This window comes from Ictidomys tridecemlineatus, chromosome 7 (assembly GCF_052094955.1).
Source record: "Ictidomys tridecemlineatus isolate mIctTri1 chromosome 7, mIctTri1.hap1, whole genome shotgun sequence".
Lineage (NCBI taxonomy): Eukaryota > Metazoa > Chordata > Mammalia > Rodentia > Sciuridae > Ictidomys > Ictidomys tridecemlineatus.
This window is the reverse complement of record NC_135483.1, coordinates 165,890,829-165,912,913: the sequence shown is the minus strand read 5'-3', so window position 1 is coordinate 165,912,913 and position 22,085 is coordinate 165,890,829. Positions and strand designations below refer to the sequence as shown.

Here is a 22,085-nt window from a genome sequence, read left to right as displayed (position 1 = left end):
GATTTGCATTTCTCTAATTGCTAGCAATGATGAACATTTTTTCATATATTTGTTGATTGATTGTATATCCTCTTCTGAGAAATATCTGTTCAGGTCATTGGCCCATTTATTGATTGGGTTATTTGTTTTTATTTTGGTGCTTAGCTTTTTGAGTTCTTTATATTCCCTAGATTTTAGTGCTCTATCTGATGTATGAGGGGTAAAAATTTGCTCCCAGGATGTAGGCTCTCTGTTGGGGATTTCTTTGATGGGAGATGTCTTACTATTGGCTGATTCAGTTGCATTCCTTATTACTGGTCTATTCAGGTTATCTGGGTTTTTTATTGTTGTTGTTTTTATTAAGACTTGTAACGTTTCTAGAAAATTGTCCATTTCTTGTAGGTTGTCCAATTTATTGATATGTAATATTCATAGTAGTCTTTTGTGGTCTTTTAGAATTCTAAATTTTAGTTTCATGATTGTTTCTGGTTTTTTACTGATAATGAAATTCATTTAACTATGCTTGGATTTTCATTATTTTTTCTTCCTACTCACTTTGGATTTTATTTGTTTTTTTCCTAGTTTGTGAAGGTGTAATGCTAGTTGTTTATTTGAGGTCCTTCTTGATTTTTTATGTAGGCACTTATTGCTTTCAAATTCCCTCTTAGAAATGTCTTCTGCTGCATACTATAAGTTTTGTAATGTTGTGGGCCCATTTTCATTTGTCTCAAGATATTTTTCAGGAGAAATTGTTTAATATTCATGTAATTGTGTTTTTTCCAAAATTCCTCCTGTTATTGATTTCTATTTCATACCACTGTAATCGGGGAAGATACTTGATATGATTTTAGTCTTCTGAAATTTGTTAATACTTGTTTTGCACCCTACCTGGAGAATGTTCTGAGTATACTTGAGAAAAATGTGTATTTTGCTGCTTCTGGATGAATTTTAAGGTAATTATTGATAGGTGAAGACTTACTGCTAACATTTTGTTAATGTTAGCAGATAGAAAGTTCTGTGTATATCTTTTAGGTTGAATTGGTCTAAAGTGTAGTTCAAATCCAGTGCCTCTATATTGACTTTTTGTCTGGATTATCTATCCATTTTTCAAAATTGGGATATTGAAGTTCTCTACAATTGTTGTATTACAGTCTTTCTTTCTCTCTTCAGATCTATTAATGTTTGCTTTATATTTAGGTACTTCCATATTGGGGGCATACAGATATTCCTGCAGTTATGATAGACTTACATCCTCATAAACTCACTGTAAGCTGAAAATTTTGTTAAGCAAAAAAACGCATTTAATACTGTAACCTAGCCTACCAAACATCATCACTTTGCAATATAGTGCATTATAGAGTGCTGCTTGCATGAGAGATCCATGGTTCACTGCCACTGCTCAGCATAATGAGAAAATATCATATTGGTCATTACTAGCCTGGGAAAAGATCAAGATTCAAAGTATAGTTTCTATTGAGTGTGTTTTGCTTTTTGAACCATCATAAAGTTGAAACATCATCAGTTAAGTCATCATAAGTTTGAGGACTGTCCATTTAGAATTATTATATACTTTTGATAAATCAACCCCTTATCATTATGTACTGACATTCTGTCTCTTAAAACTTTTAATTAAAAAATCTCATTTTATCTGATATATGTATAGCTACTCCAGTTCTCTTTTGGTTTCTATTTGTATGTTATGTCTTTTTCCATCCCTTCATTTTCAGTCTAAATTTAGTGTCTTTAAAGGTAAAATTACTTTCTTATAGGAAACTTACTTTTGGGTTTTGTTTAATCCATTCAGATACTCCATTCTTTTGATAGGAAAATGTTGTCCATTTACATTTAAGGTAATTATCGATAGGTAAAGACTCACTGCTAACATTTTGTTAATTGTTTTATAGTTGTTTTGCAGATCCTTTGTTCTTTTCTTCTATTGCTGTCTTCCTTTGAGATTGAATTATTTTGTTTATTTATTAGTGGTGGTATGCTTTGATTTTTTTACTTTTTATTTTTTCTGTATCTACTATAGGTATTGCTTTTTGGTTAGGCTTACATAAAACATAGTGGTAATAGGCTATTTGAAGTTTATGACAACTTAATTTTCATTGCTTAAAAAACAAAAAACAAACAAACAAATAAACCTCTACAGTTTTGCCAGGTGTGGTGGTACACATCCTGGAATCCAGCAGTTCAGGAAGTTGAGGCAGAAGAATTGCAAGTTTGAGGTCAACCTCAACAACTTAGTCCCTAATCAACCTAAAGAGATCCTCTCTCAAAACAAAAAATTAAAAGGGCTAGGGATGTGTCTCAGTGTTTAAGTACCCCTGGGTTCAATATCCAGTATCAAAAACCAAACCAAACCAAAAAAATCTCTACATTTTTACCACCCCCACATACATTTTCTAGCATTCTTTATTTACTAATATGGGTTTAAGTCTAATGTCTGTGTCTACTGTCAAATGTCCTTTCCTTTTAGCCTGAGTACTCCCTTAGCATTTCTTATAAGACAGGTCTACTAGCAGCAAATTTTCCCCAGCTTCTCTTAGTTTGGGACACTCTCACCTTCTTCATTTTTGAAGAATACCTTTGTTGGTTATAAAATTTTTAGTTGAGAGATTTGCCCCCACCCCCAGCATTTAAAAAAATTTTTTTGCCATTTTGACTGAAGTGAGATGAAATCTCAATATTTTTAAATTTGCATTTCTCTAATTGCTAGAGATTTTGAACATTTTTATATATTTGTTGACTATTCATATTTCTTCTTTTGTGAGGTATCTATTTAGTTTCTTTGCTCATTTATTGATTGGGTGTTTTTGTTTTTGATATTAAGTTTTTTTAGTTCTTCATATATCCTAGAGTTTAATGCTCTGAGTTGCAGGTGGCAAAGATTTTCTTCCATTCCATAAACTATGTCTTCATACTTTTGAATGTTTCCTTTGCTATGAAGGTTTTTAGTTTGCTGCTATTCCATTTGTTGATTATTGATTTTACTACTTGTGCTTTAGGGATCTTATTAAGGAAGACCATTTCTGAGGAAGGAAGTCAATTCCTGAGCCAGTATGGTGTAGTGTTAGGCCTACCTTTTCTTCTAGGATGTGTGGGATTTCTGGTCTAATACCTAGGTCCTTGATACAATTTGAGTTGAGTTTTGTGCAAGGTGAGAAATAGGGGTTAAAATTCATTCTACTACATATAGATTTTCAGTTTTCTCATCACCATTTGTTGAAAAAGTCTATCTTTTCTCAAATGAATGTTATTGACAACTTTGTCTAGTATAAGGTAAATGTATGTTTGTGGTTTTGTCTCTGTGTCTTCTATTCTGTTCCATTGGTGGTCCTACCTGTTTTGGTGCCAATACCATGTTATTTTTGTTGCTATAGCTCTACAGTATAATTTTAGGTCTGGTATTGTGATGCTTCCTGCTTTGCTTTTCTCACTAAAGATTGCTTTCGTTATTCTGGACCTCTTGTTTTTCCAGATGAATTTCATGAGTGCTTTTGCTATTTCCATGAAGAATATCATTGGAATTTTGATGGGAATTGCATCAAATATACACAGTGTATGTGGTAGTATGGTACTTTAAATATGTCATCCCACCATCTTCTGACCTAAATGGTTTCTGATGAAAATCTAGCTGTTAATCTTATGGAGGATCACTTGTACATGATAAGTCATTTCTTTATTGCTACTTTTAATTTCTCTCTTATAATGTGCCTTGATGTGGCTGTCTTTGAGTTTATCTTCCTTGGAATTTATTGACCTTGGTGTATAGATTTATGACTTTCATCAAATTTGGAACATGTTTGCCATTATTTATTCAAATTTTATTTCTTTTGAAAAAATATTTTCCCTTTTCTTGTTACTCCATAATGTGTATGTTGGTAGACTTGGTTGTTCCATAGAAACTTTAGGCTTTTTTTCACTTTCCTTCATTCTTTTTTCTTTATTCTCCTCATAATGAATAATTTCAAATTTCTTATTTTTAAGCTCCTTGATTCTGTCTTCTGCCTAATTTAATCTGCTATTAAACTCGAGTAGGTTTTTCATTTCAGTTATTGTGCTTTATAAGTTGAATTTCTAGTTAGTTCCTTTGTATAATTTCTATTTCTTTATTAGTGTTCTCATTTTTCTTTATACTTCCTTTTCCTGGTATACTTAGTTATTTGTCAATGGTTCCCTTTAGCTTTTCAACATATTTAGAAGAGTAGTTTAAAAATATCTGCTGTTGAGTTCAAAGTTTGGGCTTCCTCAAGAATGATTTCTATTTTTTTCCTCTAAGTCAGCATATTTCATGTTTATTTATATATTTTATAGTTTTTTTGTTGAAAAATCAGGCATTTTAAATATTATACCATGGGTAACTCTGAAAATCAATTCTCCTCCTCCTTCAGGAATTACTGTTGTTTACTGTTGGAGGATGCGATCATCCTTCTCCTTTATTATGATCAATTTGTTTTCTATTCTGTTACCTCTTCCAGGTCAGCTAGTGACCTGGAAGAGATTTCTTTACACATCAAAATTTACCCTCCTCTTATTTCCTTTATTAAGCAGTTCCCTATTTGTTTTAGATTTTATACTGGAATTCTGAAGTAGTTAATCTCTTAGGTTTTGACAATTCAAGTTCATTTCAGTTATTCTTTAAACATGTGAGTTACCATTTTCCCTGATGTAGTTTCTCCTTCCTTCCTTCCTTCCTTCCTTTCTTTCTTTTGATATATAGTTTCATTGATATTAACCTAGTTTTTTTGTTGTTGTTGTCCTTTAAATTACTATTCCCCCCCTGGAGCTTGGAGAATTAGAAGAGGTTTAATGATGTATGATGTAATATCATGCATTTTCTTTTAATGTTTGGGATACCTTACCTTAAATGTTTCAGTCATAGATCCCCCCAATGCACTTGTTAGTTGTAAATAAATTCTTTTTTTTTGTATGAGATAAAACCAAATGCTAACACTCTCATTATAATAATAACAATAATGCTCTTTCAAGATTATATTGACATTTAACTATTTTTTCCTCTCTACTTCCTCTGATCTGCTTTTATTTCAGACTAGCCCCCAAAAAAGTTCAAATCTTCCTGCTTTTGTAGGTAAGTTTTAACTTACATATATATTATTATAATTTTCAAATATTCAATTAAATTTGGAATATTAATTCATATAAAATAATTATCAGTACTTTCTTTCAAAAGTAAGTAATACTTTTTTATTATGAGTATGAAGAGTGTGACACACTACCACTATCAGTAGGAAAATAATCAAAATTAAATACAGTTGGCCTTAAAATCAAGAAGCTCAGAAAATTTTTTAATTTTTTATCTATTATAATATAATATTGGTAAATAACCTCTTACATTTGTTTATCTTTGTTTCTAAACTTTTATCTACCCTTTAGTTCTAGCTAATGAAATGGCTTTTCTAATTTAAGGATTAGATCAGTAATATCATTAACTTATCAATAAACCCAAAGGTGATAATCAAAATATTTAACAATAAATCCTTCATAAGCATGGAAAAAACAGATCCTATTCTGTTGGATCAGTGTTCCAGAAATCCTTGATGTACCATTTTGGATTTGAGGGAAATGGGAAATTCCCAGGGAATGAAGGGCAATTCATATAAAGGAAAACTTGGGATTTCTTGAAGGAGCAATGTTTTACCAATATTTAGCATAGAAATATTTTTTAAATTCTAGCAACTAAAATAGTCATAGCTATGTAGTGTCTGCATATCCATTTAGAGGTGACTATAATAATCAAAATGAAGATGAAATAGGAAGATAGCTGGACCATGTTCTATAAGGGTACAAGTAAGCAAGAAATCATATTTCTTTATAACATACAAGCATCCTTGGATTATAGAGAGGTCTCTCTAAGGATTTATGGGGAAAAGAATCATATCAAAATTGTAAATGACAAGGCAAATTTGGCTTAGCTTTAATAGTATAATATGATAAAATTGAAGGATTTTAGCATGAATGTATCTGAATACTTTAGTCATATATGTATTTATTCATCTGTTCCATGCAGAAAGCCATTTTGGAACATAATATATCAATTTCTGGAACCAATGCATGAAATGGCAGAAAAAATCTAAAATACACTTCAACTGTTTTTTATTTTAGAAGAAAAAAACATTTGGAAAAAAATTCAGGATTAATAAAATATCTTGAGAGACTGGGATTACTTGGTTGCCTATAAAATGATAATGCTGTGATTAGAATGTGTCTGCCAAAAAGCATGTGTTGCAAACTTCATTATCAGTACAACAGTATAAAGAGGGGGGCTAATAAGAGGAAATTACACCATGAGGTTGGAGGGAATGGATTAATGACTTTTTCCTTGAGAGTGGGTTTGTTATCATGGGACTCCTCTGCAATAAAAGGTGAAGCTGGTTTCCTTTTTCTCTGTCTCCCTCCCTCCCTCTTTGTCTCCTTTTCTCTCTCTTGCTTTTCTGTCTTCTGCTGTGGGAGATCCCCACCAGATGCTGGCCCCTTGATCTTAGATTTCCCAGCCTCTGGAAGTATCCAGAAATATATTTTCATTCCTTATAAATTACCAGTCTCAGGTATTCTGTTATAGCAGTACAAAATGGACTAAGACACAAAGTTGCTATAACAAATACCTGAAAATATGAAAGCAGCTTTGAAGTTGCACAATGAATTAGAGGTGAAAGAATTTGGAGTAGCAAGCTGTAGGTTGAGCTGGGTACAGGGGCACATGCCTATAACCCCAGCAACTAGAGAGGCTGAAGCAGGAGGTCTGCAAGTTCAACGCCAGCCTCAGCAATTTAGTGAGACATGAGGCCCTCAGCATTTCGTTGAGACCCTGTCTCAAAAATTTAAAAAAAAATTTTTTTTAAAGAGTGGGGATGTGGCTCAGTGGTAAAGCACACTGGGTTAAATTCCTGGTGCAAAAAAAACCCTGGAAATAAATAGGCCAGCATGTAAATTTTGGTGAGGGCTCAAAAGAGGAAAGCTATAGGGAAAATCTGAAAGTTCTTAGAGATTACTTAAGGGGTTGTGGTCAGAATATTTGTAGAACTATGGATGGTAAAGACAATTATGAGGAAATCTAATTGGAAATGGGGAACAAGGTTTAGAAACTGGAGAAAAAAGTCATCCTTATTATAAAATGGCAAAGGACTTAGCTGAATTGTGTTCATACCTAGAGACTTTATAGAAAAAAGAATCTGGCAGAAGAAATTTCTAAGCAAAATACTGAGAAACTTCATGGTTTATTTTAACTGCATTAGTAAAATACTAGAGGAAGGAAATAAATTTAAAGAAGGAATTTATAATTACACAGGAAGCAGAATGGAAAGATTTGGAAAATTCATAACCACGTCATGCACATAGTGAAATACTGTGCTTAGGAAAGCAAACCAAGAGTGTGGCCAAGCAACCATTTGCTAAAAAGTTTAGTAAAGGTAGAAGGGAGCCGAGTGCTATTCATTAAGAAAATGGGACAGTGACTCCAAAGGCATTTTTGAGAACTTCTAGGACCTTCATGGCAAGGTTTCCAGTGAGACATTTATAGGACCTCTAAATTTTCTGTCCTGTGCCACCTCAAATAACTGCTCCCTGTATTCTGGCACAGTGCTCCTCAACCACACAACCATGGTGGAAACCAGCCATTACTCCAGAAGGTGAACATCATGGGCCCTTAGTAGCATCATATGTTGTTAATTCTGCAGGCACACGGAGTTTATAAACTATGGAGGCATGGTTACAGTCACCTAAATTTCAAAGGATATCAACCTGAAGAACCCAGTAGAAACTTGTCACAAGGGCAGAGCCACTACAGAAAACCTTTACAAGGGAAATTCACAGTGGAATTGTGGTGTCGAGGCTGAAGCGAACCCCCAGAATTACTAGCATGCAATGCCAGCCTGCAAGAGCACCAGAGACTCTGAGACTCCAAACTATGAGAGCTGCAGGCTACCTGAGGCCTAGACCAAACCCACATCCCAGATGGCCACAGAATAGGGCATGGAGTTAAGTAAGACTATGCTGTAGTCTTAACATTTGATGTTGGTTTTCCCCTTGGATTTTTGGGCTGACTGGGAACCAGTTGCCCCTTTCTTGACTATTTCTCATTTTTGGAATGACAATGCCTATCATATGCCCAGTGCCAACATTGTATTTTGGAAGTTGAAAACTTGTTTAATTTTCCAGTCTCACAGCTGGAGGAAAATTTGCATCAGAATGAATCATGGCTTGAGTCTCAACCATATCTGATTTGATGAGACCCTAGACTTTGGACTCTTCTGAGTTTCTGGACTGAGTCAAGACTTTGGGGCTATTGGGACAGAATTATATTTTACATGTGAGAAAGATGAATTTTGAGGGTTGGGGGCAGAATGCTGTGGTTGAATGTGTTTTCCAGAAAGCTTGTGTTGGAAATTTAATCCCTAGTGCAAGTATTAGGAGATAGAGCCTAATGGGAGATGATTATGCCATAAGGGTAGAGTAAATGGATTAATGACATTATTGTAAGAGTGGGTTTGTTAAGGAGTGGATTCCTTAACAGGTAGAGTTTGGGTCCTCCTTGTCTCTGTCTTCCTTATCCTCTCTTGCCCTTCTGCCTTCTGCCATGGCATAATGAAATAAGAAGGCCCTCACCAGATGCTGGCCCCTTGATCTTAGACTCCAGAACTGTAAGAAATAAATTTCTGTTTCTTATAAATTACTCAGACTCAGGAATTCTGTTATAGCAGCACAAAACAGACTAATATACTGATAAAAATTTTGTTCTAATATCTTTTGGATTCTTTTAACCATAGAAGAACTTTTGAAGTGAAATTTTGGAGGTTCTCATTCAATTATTCTCAATTATTTGTTGGAAAAGGGGAATTATTGTATCAAGTAAAATGAAGTTATAAAGTAGGTCTCGCCCCTGCTTTTCCAAGATGTCTGTGACTTAGACAATTATTTGTCTTATAAAAGCCTCAGTTTTCCCACTTTAAATATGAAACAATGGAACTTGGTACTAAGTATAATATTCCAATTCTTTGCAGTTTCTTTATATTACCTCAATCCTTCTTCAGAATTCTGTGAATGCTTCACATATATTACCTTATTTAATTTTCATATGTGCTATGAAATTGCATCACTCTAGTTTTAGAGAAGTGGCAACTAAGGCAGGAAAAGTTTGAATAATTCGAAAATACTACAAAAGGGTTATATTAAAGAATTAGTGGTCCAGTTTCTTCTGACCACTAGGTAATGACAAATACAATCTGTGGTAGATATAAAATAAATGCAAATACTTGGGAGAAAATGTGGCTTATTTTCTTATCGACCACCACTATCTAGATCTTGGGCAGCTTAACTTTTCTCAATTTTTCTCATGTTTAAAATGAGAAAGAGGTAGAAGCCTGGGGAGGGAGGAGGGAAGATATAGGGATTGAAATTGACCAAATTATATTGTTATATTGTGGGCATGTATTAATAAATAACAATAAATCCTGCATATATTAATATGTAACAATAAATTTCACATAGTGAAATTTTGTTCAATTTTTTTTATCAGTGGATTATAATTATACATAACAACAAAAACAAAAAACCAGAGAGGTGGTTTAAGGACTGTTTTGTCTCCTATTACTCTATAAGTTTATATATTTATATCTGAACAGAGTCTTTAAAAACTATTTAAGTCTGTAATTCCAGCGACTCAGAAAGCTGAGGCAGGAAGATCTCAAGTTCAAGACCAGCCTGGGCAACTGAGCAAACTCCTATCTCAAAATAAAAAACAAGGGCTGGGGTTATGGTTCAGTTGTAGACCTCTTGCCTCGCATATGTGGAGCACTGGGTTTGATCCTCAGCACCACATGAGTAAATAAAATAAAGGTATTATGTCATCTACAACTAAAATAAGAATTAACAAAAAAGGCTGGAGATGCAGCTTAGTGGTAGAGCACACCTGGTTTCAATCTCCAGTACTGGGGGCGGGGAACCTATTCAAATAAGATATCTATGTATCTATCTATCTGGATAGACATAGATAGATATAGTGCTTTTGCTATACCTTCCATTATACATTTCAGTTTGGTCTTGCAGACCAGTCTCATTAACCCAATACATTATATAAAAACATTGCATAAAGTATATCTACATTATATAAAGTGAAATATAGTACACTAAAAAGATTATTTTTAAACTTTAGCACTTTCATATAGCACTCTTGTTAAATTCCCTGAATTATTATCACTGTAAGTAAATTAGATGTGTGTGGCAAGCCCAGTTAACTTTGGAGCATCTCTCAATGTGACCTTCTCATTCCTTGTATGTATATATGTGTGTTTGTATATGTATGTGTACATATTTATTTCAGCCTAGCCCTGTAACTCACTGAAAATCATAAGTCATTCCCCTCCCTACTTTAAAATTCTCTTAGTTTCTTAATAAGATTTCTCTATAGATTCATGAATTGAATTCTTAAGAAAATAGTATTCATGAAAAGTATCTGGACTATAAGGTTGTGTTTTTGCACAGCTTTACCAGGTTGAGTATTTGTACCAAAGATATGATGGAAGATTACCCAAATGACTGACAGAGGAAGGCTAACCTGTGGTAGCTCCAAGAAAGATGATTAAAAGCTATTCTTAATATGTTCAGTGAAGCACAGCTTTGACTAATGTATATGATATTTAGCAGCCATAAAAATGGTCAGAATCACCAGAAGTGCAATATTGAGATATTCTTTAAAAGTTTTAGTTTAGTTTAGTACAAGTACTGTATACCAACATTTACTCTAATCTAACTAAAAGATAGTCCCTAATGTACATGAAAATACAGAGAGCATAGTGACATTTAATTTTAATCACTTAATGTATACATTTCAACAATACAATTGAAAATAGCAGTTAGAGTTATTAGGTGACAAACCCAAGAGTATGTGTATTCAGGGATCAGAGAAAAGAGTGGCATTGTAATGATATCAACAAAACTTACATTCACTTTGTGCTTCTCTTGTTCCAGATACAGTGTTAGATGCTTTGGTCCACTGAACTACATAGCAGCCTTAGGAGAGTGTCTTCATTCTTTGATAGATGAGGTACATGAAGCTGAGAGAGGCAATATTAGTTGCCCAAATTTAAATGGTTAGTTGCAGGAACTGTCCCAGCAGTCAGGTCCAGGGGCTGCACTCAGCCACTATGCTTCCGTATAATCACTAGGGAGGCATGAGCCTTTATAAAACACACGTCAGATGCCAAACATGGAATTTACATATGTACTCATTTTTCTCATTCTTTTTCAGATATGGACATGAAAGATAAAGGCATTGGATATAAAAATTCAAATAGAAAAGGAAAAACAGTAAGTAGATTGCTGTATCCTTTAAAAACAATTATTAGCATTTATATTCTTTTGAGTCATTAATATTTATTGGTAGCATTCTGTCATCAAGAAAGTTATTTTATAAAAGTATTATTTTATTATAAATCGGTTTTATCATATATTCATTTTTACTTATTTTTATACATTTATAGATTATTATAAAGCAATAGAAACATCAACTTTAGCAGGCTACACTACTTAATTTATTGCTTCTGCCTTCCCACAAATAGCTATTGCTTAATAGGCAAACCACAATAATATTAGGAAAGTACAGACCATACAAGACCTTCCATTGTAAGATGAACTGTTTTTAAAAACCATCCTCCTTATCTCAATTGCCTACTGCCTATTAATACTTGAATTTAACTATTTTGGATTTCTTTTTTTGAAACTTTTAAATTATTCAGTTGTATAAATATCATGCCATGCTAATAGTAAGTATTTTAGAAACACAACAGGCGTTATATGGCTTAAGATAAGGATCAGGCAAGAAAGGAATATTGAGAAGAAAGGTGAGAAGAGAAAGAAAAATGTGTTTTACCTCATATTTTGCAATCAGAAGGCAAGAACTATGCTCACACAGGGTAGAAGATTCTGACTCCTAAAAGAAGTGTCAGTGCTTTTCCTTATAATTTCTTTTTCTTTTTTTAATTTCCTTTTTTAAAAATTGTTATTGTTGTTGTACTGGGAATTTAAGCTAAGGGCACTTTACCAATGAGTTACATTCTCAAGTCCTTTTTAATTTTTTTTTAAATAGGATCTTGCTAAATTTCTTAGGGCTTCACTGTTTTGCTGAGGCTATTCTCAAATTTGTAATCCTCCTGCTTCAGCCTCCTGAATTGCTGGGATTACAGGCATGCATCACTACACCTGGCAATCTTATAATTTTTGGTGATTGACTCCTTAATCCAAGACAGTGCCAGCTCATGCTAATATCCTTGTAGAAAATGGAATTTGATGTGAGAATTTCCAGGACTCCAAGCAATAGGATATAGTTACTTTAAAAGACTGCAATTTCCAAATTGTGCAAGACATTAGTAATTCTAATATTCAGTCCAGTTGTTCCAATAAGACATTAAAATGTCCTGGAAATATTAATTTTTGTATTTAAACTACTTCTTCCTGATTGACTTATGCACTTAAAAATATTACAAAAAAATGCATCTGACTACATGGTCTAGGTATGTATCTATAAGTTGTTAACACATCCATACAGAAAGAATGCATATTTCAGAAGACTTTAATTCTGACATTAGTCTTTTCACTTGTTAGCTGGAGGATAAATGTGTACAGTTTATGAAAAATTTATAGAAATACCTATTATGTAGCAGACACCATGCTAATTAATACTTGATGAGATTATAATGTATGATATCCTACTAAACTTTTTATGAACATGTTTTATTTAGTTCTCCTGAAATTAGGCATTTATATTATTTACATTTTGAAGATGAAAAAAACTGAGGCTCTGTGAGGTTAGATAACTGTGTAAAGATGTTAGGACTTGGTCCTAGAGTGCATATATTTAACCACCTTCTCTTGCTTTCCAATCTTAAGAAATTAAAAATATTCATTTATGAATTTATGCATCACTTAATGATGGGGATAGGTTCTGAGAAAAGCATCATTGGGCCATCTCATTGTGCAAATGTCATAGAGTGTACTTACAAAATAAGACAGCTATGTTATCACTAGGTGATATAATCTTATCAGACAACTATCTCATATGTGGTTCACCATCATTGACTAAAATGCCATTGTGGAGCTCAAAACTGTATTAGTGAATTTGATAGAAAAGTAAGAAAGAATTATTATATAGCTATATTAGATGAATGCACAGGGTTCCCTTAGGAGTATCTTATGAAGAATGCACTTAATGGGGACCTAGAGTAGGGGAAGGAGAGTAAAAATAGGTAATGAAAACTCTTTTTAGTCAAAAGAGGTAATACATAAAGAATATAAAATATTGTCTAGTGCCTTGCACATACAACTTGCATTGTGTAGGTTGAATTGAACTAAAGCCTCCAAGCAATAAAATTTCTAGGACTATTTAAACAGTTCATGTTGTGGTAGTATCACTGAGCAAAAAAAAAAATATATGGAAATTATATGTTCAATCCAAATTTGAATATTTTGACAAAGATAAATTTTAGCAGACATATGTAACCATAAGTGTCTCCAAGGGATTCAGAAATGGTTTTCTAAGTAAAGTACAAACCGTTTTCTAAAAGCTAGTGTACCAAGGTCTTCAGTCATTCTTGTCACTCTTTTTCATCAGAATGTCAGCTCCTTGAGTGTGAAGAGTTTGTGTACTTTATGTTCCCAGCATCTAGGACAGTATCTGAGCCTACAACAAATACTTTTTGAATGAGTACCTACTAAATGCCAGGCACTATGGATACAAAAATTAAAAGAATACAGCCCTGAGTTCAAAGACCTTTCAGCCGGATAGATTATTTTGATAAAAAAAAATAGTTTACTCAAGTAAATCTATTTGTTCTAACAGAGATGCGCTTACAAAATACGTATAGGAAAGCAGCACTTAAAGATCTGATAGCTGGCTTAAGATTGGGCTTGACTTCATATTAGATGATTTGGCACATTATACCACTGCTATAAAAAAAGGCCATAAACTGAGTGGCTTGTGAATAATGGAAATTTATTTCTTACTATTCTGGAGACTGAGAAATCCATGGTCAAGGCACTTGCAGATTCATTGTTGGGTGAGGGCTTGCTTCCTGGCTTATAGAGAGATTCCTGTCTTCTCTACGTGTTCTCACATGGTGATAGGGGTGAGAAAGACAGATTTTTCATGAAGGTAGTAATCCCATTTATAAGGGCCTCCAAATACTATCCTCATGACCTCCAAATACTATCATATTGAAGATTAGGTTTTCACATGATTTTGGAGGGCACATAAATATTCTGACTATAGCATTTCATCCTCAGCCTCCTAAAATTCATGTGCTTCTCACATGAGAAATGAATTAATTCCATCCCAACAACCCCAATAGTCTTAACTCATTCTAGCATCAGTTCAAAAATCTAAAATCCAATGTCTTGTGTAAATATAATCTAAGTCAGATATGGGTGAGATGTAAGGTATCCTGACACCAATTCCCTATCAGTTATGAACCTGTGAAGCCAAACATATAATGTCTACCAAAATACAACTGTGGAATAAGAATAAAAGGAACATCCCATTCCAAATGGAAGAAATATGAAGGAAGAAAGGAGTAGAAAGTCCAAGAAAGTATAAATTCTACAAGCAAACTATAAGGTTTTGAGGTTTAAAACAGTTCTTTTGGGCTTTTCTGCACTCAAGGATGTTCTGCACTCAAGGCCTACTGGGCTGAGATCCTGCCTTCTAACCTACTGGGACAGAGAATGCTCCCACAGCATTGCCAGAAAGAACTTAGATCCCAGGACCCAAGTAGCCCTCCTGCTCCTATGGCCTTGTGTGATCCCATCTCCACAACTGTGAATAAGGACCATCCAATCTGTTGAAAATTGATGATCCCCTTTTTGAAACCTAAGAGGGAAACCTAATGATTTCTGAATTCTTCTGGGGCATTCTTCCTTGTTTTGAATAGTAGTGCCTGACTTCTGTTGAGATGGCTGATAAGGCTGTGATTCTCACCTATATACTTATCTCCTTATTATATGGTCATTTGGTCAAGTCCTTAGTGTCCATGCTTTCTCATCTTCTGCAATATGAATAGGCTAAAAAATTACCAGTTCTAGTTCCTTTTTACTTAACTACTCAATCTTGGAAGTCATTCTTCTCTGATGTTTATAATTAGTGGTTAGGATGAGCCAAGTCATGCCTTCAACACTGCTTAGAAATGGCTTCAGCTAAATATCCAATTCCATAGCTCACAAGGTGTACCTTCTGAAAATTCTAGAACATAAACACAATGCAGCCATATGCTTTACCACTTTATAACAAGGATCACCTTTCCTCCAATTTCCAATAATATGTTTGTCATTTCCATCTGAGACCTCATCAGAATGAACTTTACCTTGTGACTTGTGAGGCTAAGATAGGAGGATCACAATCTGAGATCAGACTCTGCGACTTAGTGAGATTCTGTCTCAAAAAATAGAAAGGGCTAGAGATGTGGCTCAGTGGAAAAGTACCTGCCTGCTAACTGGGTTCAATCCCAGTCCCAGAAAAAAAATGGATTTTACCACCCATAGTTTACCTACCAACATTCTGTTCAGGATTACTTAGGTATTATCTAAGAAGACTGATTTTCTACTGCTCTTTTCTTCCTGAGCCCTCACCAGAATCACTTTTTAAGTTCTGTTTGTAGAAATGTAGGCTTAGTCTAGCTTGTGTCTCCATTTTTAGATGTTTGTTATAGCAGTACTCCACACCTGGTACAAATTTCTGCCTTAGTCCATTTGGGCTGCTATATTAAAAATGCCATGGACCAGGTGGCTTATAAGTAGAAGGAGTTTTTGTCATGGTTCTAGAGACTAAGAAGTTCAAGATAAAGGAACTGGCAGACAGGAATCTGTTATCCCTTCCTGGATCACAGATGGGCATCTTCTCGTCCTGTTATCACATGGCAGGAGGGACAAGGAAGCTCTCTAAAGTCTCCTTTCAGGGCAGTGACTTAGTATTTTCTGTGCTACTATAAAAACAATACTATAGATTGGATAATTTATAATGAACATAAATTATTTGTTCATGGGTCTGAAGGTTGGGAAGTCCAAGGTTGAGGAGCTCACATCTATAGAGAATTTTCTTGCCTCATCATCCCATGGCAAAGGGTCACAGAGAAGGCAAGAGAGAACAAGAGAGGGACAGTTGGTCATTTTATAAGGAGCCCATTCCCAGTCCTAACCCAGACACCTCCCATGAGGTCCCATCTCCCAATACATTGGGAATAAAACTTCCAACACGTGAACTTTGGGGAACACATTTGAATCACAGCTGGTATTAATCCCTTTCATGAGGGATATGCCCTTCTGACCAAATCGTCTTTCACAGGCCTCATGTACAAATATCATGATTTTGGAGATTAGGTTTCAATATACAAGTTTGGGGAAGACATAAAATTCAGTATATAGTATCACCAAAGCAATATCCCATTCTTTATAACTTAAGTTTGTGACCCTATCCCTTACTAGATTGGGACAAGAGATTTATCCCATTCAATCAGATGTTTAAATTATCTAACAAGGATCTTAAAACAACCCTCACAGAAATTCTTCATCAAGCATTACAAGCTCTCTAGAAACAAATGAAAAAATAGAATTTCTCAGCAGAGAAATAAAAGTATTATAGCTTGGATCTGGAATGTATTCCTAAGGCTCATTTGTTGAAGACTTGGTCCATGAACAATGAACAATGCAGCAGTGTTCATAGGTGGGGCTTTTGAGAAGTGATTTGATGAGAAAGGCACTAAATTCATTGGCAGATTAATTCATTAATGAATTCATAATTTGATGACAATATAGGTTGTAGAAACTGTAAAAGGTGGGGCTTAGTTGGAGAAAGTAGGCCACTGGAAGCAGGTCCCTGTAGGGGATATCATATACCTAGTCCCTTCCTTTCTATCTCCCTCTCTTTGCTTCCTAGCCATCACAAAGTGAGTAGCTTTGTTCTGCTATGCCCTTCACCATGATGTTTCCGCCTTGGAGTCTGCCAATCATGGAATAAGATTTCTGAAACCACAAACCAAAATAAAACCTCTGAGTTGATTTTTCTCTGGTATTTTGTCACAGTGACAAAAAACTGACTAACAGGGGAGGGAGGAGGAAAGGCTGGGAAATGGTATTGGTCAAATTATATTGTTATATTGTGTGCATGTACAAATATGTGACAACGAATTCCATCAGTAGGTACAGCTGTAATGCACCAGTAAAAAATATGGGAAAAATAGCTAACAATAATAAATTACAAAAATAGTAATAAAAAGATTATAGAACTGGAAAAAATCTGTATCCCTATCTCAGTCAGGCTTAATAGTAAACATATGACAGAGGAAAGATGCCGAGAACTTGAGGAAAGATAAATTTAATTTTGCCAATCTGAGCAACAGAGAGAAAATAGAAGAAAAAGAAAATAAGCAGAGCTTCAGGTACTGTGGAACAATAACAAAAAGAGTTAATGCTTATATCATTAGAGTCTCAGTAGAAGAGGATGGGGAGAGAGAGAGGACACATAGAAATGAGGAGGGAAGGAGGTCAGAAGAAGGGAGGAAAATAAAATGAGCAAATTGGAAGAAATAATTGTTGAAACATCCCCATATTTGGTGAAAGACATAAAACTACAGATTCAAGAAGCTGAGCAAAATTCAAATAGAATAAACCCAAAGAAATCCACAATAAGACATATTATCAAAGTTTAGAAAATAAAAAATAAAAAATCCTGAAAGCAGTTAGAGAGAAATAATGCATTACATATAAGGAAATACCAATTTTAGTGACAGTGATTTTCTTATTTAAAAACCATGGAGAATAGAAAGATGTGGCATAATATTTTTTAATATTGAAAAAAAATCTGTCACTTGTTACCCCTATACCTAGGAAAATATATTTTAAGAATAAAGGAATAATAAAGACATGTTCAAAGTAAATCTAAGACAATTTGTTGACAGCAAACATATTATTAAAGAAAGGCTATGAGAAGTTCTCTAAACCAAAAAAAAAAAAAAAAAGGAGAAAAGGCAGCATTTCAGAAACAAAAGAACATTAGAATGATAATAGATCATCCTACTTCTTAGGAGTATTAAATAAGATGTGATGGTTGAAGCAAAGATTATAAACCATCTGATATCATGCTCAATGGAGTTAGAGGAAATACTTTAGACACTTATATTTAAAAAGTGGAGATGGCCAAAGGATCTAAATGGATAAGATTTCTATCTTGAAGTGATGTAATTATCAGAAGGGTATGATAAGCTACACAAATATATTTTAAGATGTAGAGAATCACTACTAAGGAAACTATACATGGTGTATGCTCAAAACACTGTAAATAAATCCAGGTAAAATTCTTAAAAAGTAGTTCAAATAGCTCACAGGAAGAGAGAGAAAGAGAAATGAGGAATAGCAGAAATAAACAGAAATAACAAAATGGCAGACTTAAATTCCAACATGCCAAATATTGTCTTAAATCTAAATGGTCTAATAAATTCCACTTAAAAGTGCTGTGGTATGAATAAAAAACATGATCCAATAATATACTGTCTGGAAGAAGCTAACTTCAAATACAATGACATAGTAAAGGAATGGGAGAGATTATTATAAATAAAATTTATAAGAATTTCAAAGAGGATTAAATACTTCTAAGTCTAACAAAACAAATGCAAAATCTGTATGATAAAACTTAAAAAGTTAATGAAAGAAATTATCCACATAGTAAATATATCAATTTGCCCCAATTTATCTATAGATTTAATGCAAATTCTATCTAACTTACAGCTTTTTAGAAGTAGGCAGAGACAAGATCATTCCAAAAAGTGTGTACAAAGGCCTAGACCCTAGGATAGCTAAAACAGTCTTTAAAAAGGAAATAGCAGGAGAAATCACTTTTCTTGAGATTAAGTAATCAAAATTCAAGAGAGCATGGTATTGGAGGAGAGGTAGACATGTAGATAAATGGAACAGAATAGACATCACCCGAATAGACCCACAAAATATGTTATTTTGACAATTCTACCAAAAACAATTCAGTGGAAGGAAGACAACATTTCAACAACTGGTGCTTGTACAACTGAATATTCATGTACGAAACAAAGAAGGAGAAGAAGAATGGCCTAAGTCTCATATCTAAAATTAAAAACAGGATGAAACTCAATACTGATGAAATGTGGAGAACTTTTTGGTGGATAATTAAATTTTAAAGCCTGAAAACAGTTTGACAGTTTCTTAAAAACATTATATGTACAGCCACCAAATGACCCAGCCACTGAACTTGGTCATTTATCCTAGATTAAGATTTACCTGTTCACAAAAAAATGCCTGCATGCCTGTATGTTCATAATAGCCCCAAACTAGAAACAACTCACATATCCTTCAGTTGGTGAATCAACAAACCACAACACATTAATATCAGAAAATAATACTTGACAATGAAAGGGAACAAATAGTACAAACAACAATCTTCAAAGATTTTTCAGAGAATTATAATGAATGAAAAAAAAAAGAAAATGCCCAAATATTTTACACTGTGTGGTTCCACTTATATAACATTCTTGAAATGAGAAATTATAAAAAACAAAAAGCAGATTAGTGGTTGGTAGGGATTATGCAAGGTATAGAGGCAAGAAGGAAATTAGGGATCCTGAGGAAATGTTCTTCGTCTTTTAACTGTACAATGTCAGTATCCTGGTTGTGAAATTGTACTATAGTTTAGCAAGATGTTACTGTTGAGAAAATCTAGATAAAGAGTGCATAGACTCTGTTATTCCTTACAACTGCACATGAACCTATAGTTAGGGCCTATAGAGTTTAATTTTAAAGAAAATTTGATTTTTAGAAGAAAAAGAAAACTTACCTTAAAGTTGTTCTTAAGGGTGGTACTCAAACCTGTACAAACATATAAAACTTCATGAAAATTAAAAGACAGTTTAGTTGGCAACCCATAAAACGGATCTTATGCAATCAACAGAATTAGAAGTTTGAAAGAATCTATCACCTAGGGCAACAGATTTATAAACTGAAGACATGTCAGAGTTCTAGAACAAATTTCTAAAAGTCCAAGTTAATTGCTTCACAAACAAGTTGCAAAATCTTCAGAATTCTATGAAAATAAACCTTGGAGTTGTTGGAAGTTAAAAGAAGAGTTTTCTATGAACCAAAGTAGACAGTATGTTAAAGGAATGCAGAATTGTGAGACAAACTTCTGGAGTACTAATCTGAATTGGAAAGGATTGAAAACATCTCTTTCAACTCATAGCTGATGCAGGTGACAGTTTTTCAATAGTTCCTTCACATTTTTAGAGCCCCTCCATAAAATAAGACTTTCAAGATATACTAAATTAGCTTCTGTTTAAACCCTGACCTTGTTTGGCCTCAAAATCAGTTCCCCAAAGGTCAGGATGCAAAAAGGTGGGGAGAGATGAGGAATTTAATTTTACTCACCAAAGAAAGAGTGGTGGTAAGAGAAATAATATAGTAAAAAGAGCTTGGATTTTACAGGCAGAAATACCTAGATTCAAATCCAGATTCTTCCATTTCCATGGTCACATAACTGGGCAATTTACCTCTCAGTTTCAGTTTTCTCATCTGCAAAATGTGTACACTCTCACCTATTTCAGAGAATTTTAAAGGGCTTGGAACATAGTAGGCACTTATTAAATGGTAAGTATTATCTATTAACTTGTACAAGTATAAATACAAGAAATAGAATTGTTGGATCAAGGAGTATGAGCATGTTTAATTTTGATAGGCACTGCTAGATTAGCCTTGAAACCAGATATACTACTTTGCATTTGTGCTGAAAATATAGGAAAATAACCATTATCCCACAGTCAACAGTTTAGTTTTTTTTAATTTGATGCACAAAAATAATATTCCATGATATTTTATTTGCATTTTTCTGATTGTTAATGAGAGTAAATAATTTTCATGTGCATCTTATTCATTTGTACTTCTGTTGACTTTATAATCTGCCATATTAACAAATTCGGTTGTATGTTTATTTGTGAGAATGCTTTATGTATTCTGAATTATAAGATTTTGTCATCTGTGCTGTTTGTGATCAGCAAAATCTGTATGATTCTCTGGGGTTCTAGCCATTTCAAATGTTTATATGATCAAATCTGGTAACTTCTCCTTTGTGGTTATTAGTTTATAACTTGTTTAGAAGGTCTTTTCTCTCCCCAAGATTATATAAGTATTCTCCTACAAGTTTTTCTGTTGTATGCTTTTAATGTTAACTATTCAATCTACCTATACTTTATTTTTTCTGTATAATGTAAGAATCTACCAATATCTTGCTGAAATGGATAGACTATTGTCTCAATGTCATTAAATTTTCCATAGTCGACATGTTTTAATCTGCTAGGATCCCTTCCTGAGGAAATCATTTCCACCCCTCATCTAATCTCTAGTTGGTTGGCAATCAAATACTTATAACATTCTGCTTCTGTTGATGCCAGGATGACCAGGAAATTTATATAAGAATGGTAAAAGAGGAAGTCTTTATATTTTTATAGCAGTAGCTGCTAATGGTGGTTTTCCTACCAAGTGAAGAAAGATGCCTATGAAAACAAATATGGAGAGATGAACAGTCATGGAGAGTTTCCTGAACATATTGAGTCTGTAGAACTTAATGAACCAATACATTCTTTTTTTAATGAAATATATTACTTACAAAGCAAACCATAAATGCATTGGTATCTTTAAAGTCAAATGGACATGTTAAGGATGATTAATTATACTTAGGTGTTATTCCATTATTGGGGTGAGGAAGGGAGAAGAGAGCAACTGTCACCCGGCATTTAGGTTGCTGCCTAGTATTTAGCATTTGCTGCAAACATTTGAGAGCTGGAAACTAATTAATTATTAAGTAAAAGATGACAAATGAGTAGATTCATATAAAAATTCACTAAGAAGCATTTTAAAAATAAAATTAAGATAATTGATAAAACTTCTAAGTGTGAAAATAGTGAGAATAATATCTTTATTTTTATTTACTTTTTCCATAGCTTTTTTTGAGCTAAAATTGCAATGCAATAAAATGCACGTATTTCAAGTTTGCAATTTGATCAGTTTTGAAATGTATGTTACCAATACAATCA

General features: G+C 33.7%; 1 protein-coding gene across 1 annotated transcript in view; it reads left to right on the top strand.

The window, feature by feature from the left end:
• Catspert (catsper channel auxiliary subunit tau) overlaps nt 1-22,085 on the top strand; it is a 134,251-nt gene that overhangs the window by 98,086 nt on the left and 14,080 nt on the right. Inside the window, 2 exon segments of the mRNA XM_078017868.1 lie at nt 5,032-5,071; nt 11,246-11,304. Of these exon segments, the coding sequence (XP_077873994.1) occupies nt 5,032-5,071; nt 11,246-11,304 (99 nt within the window).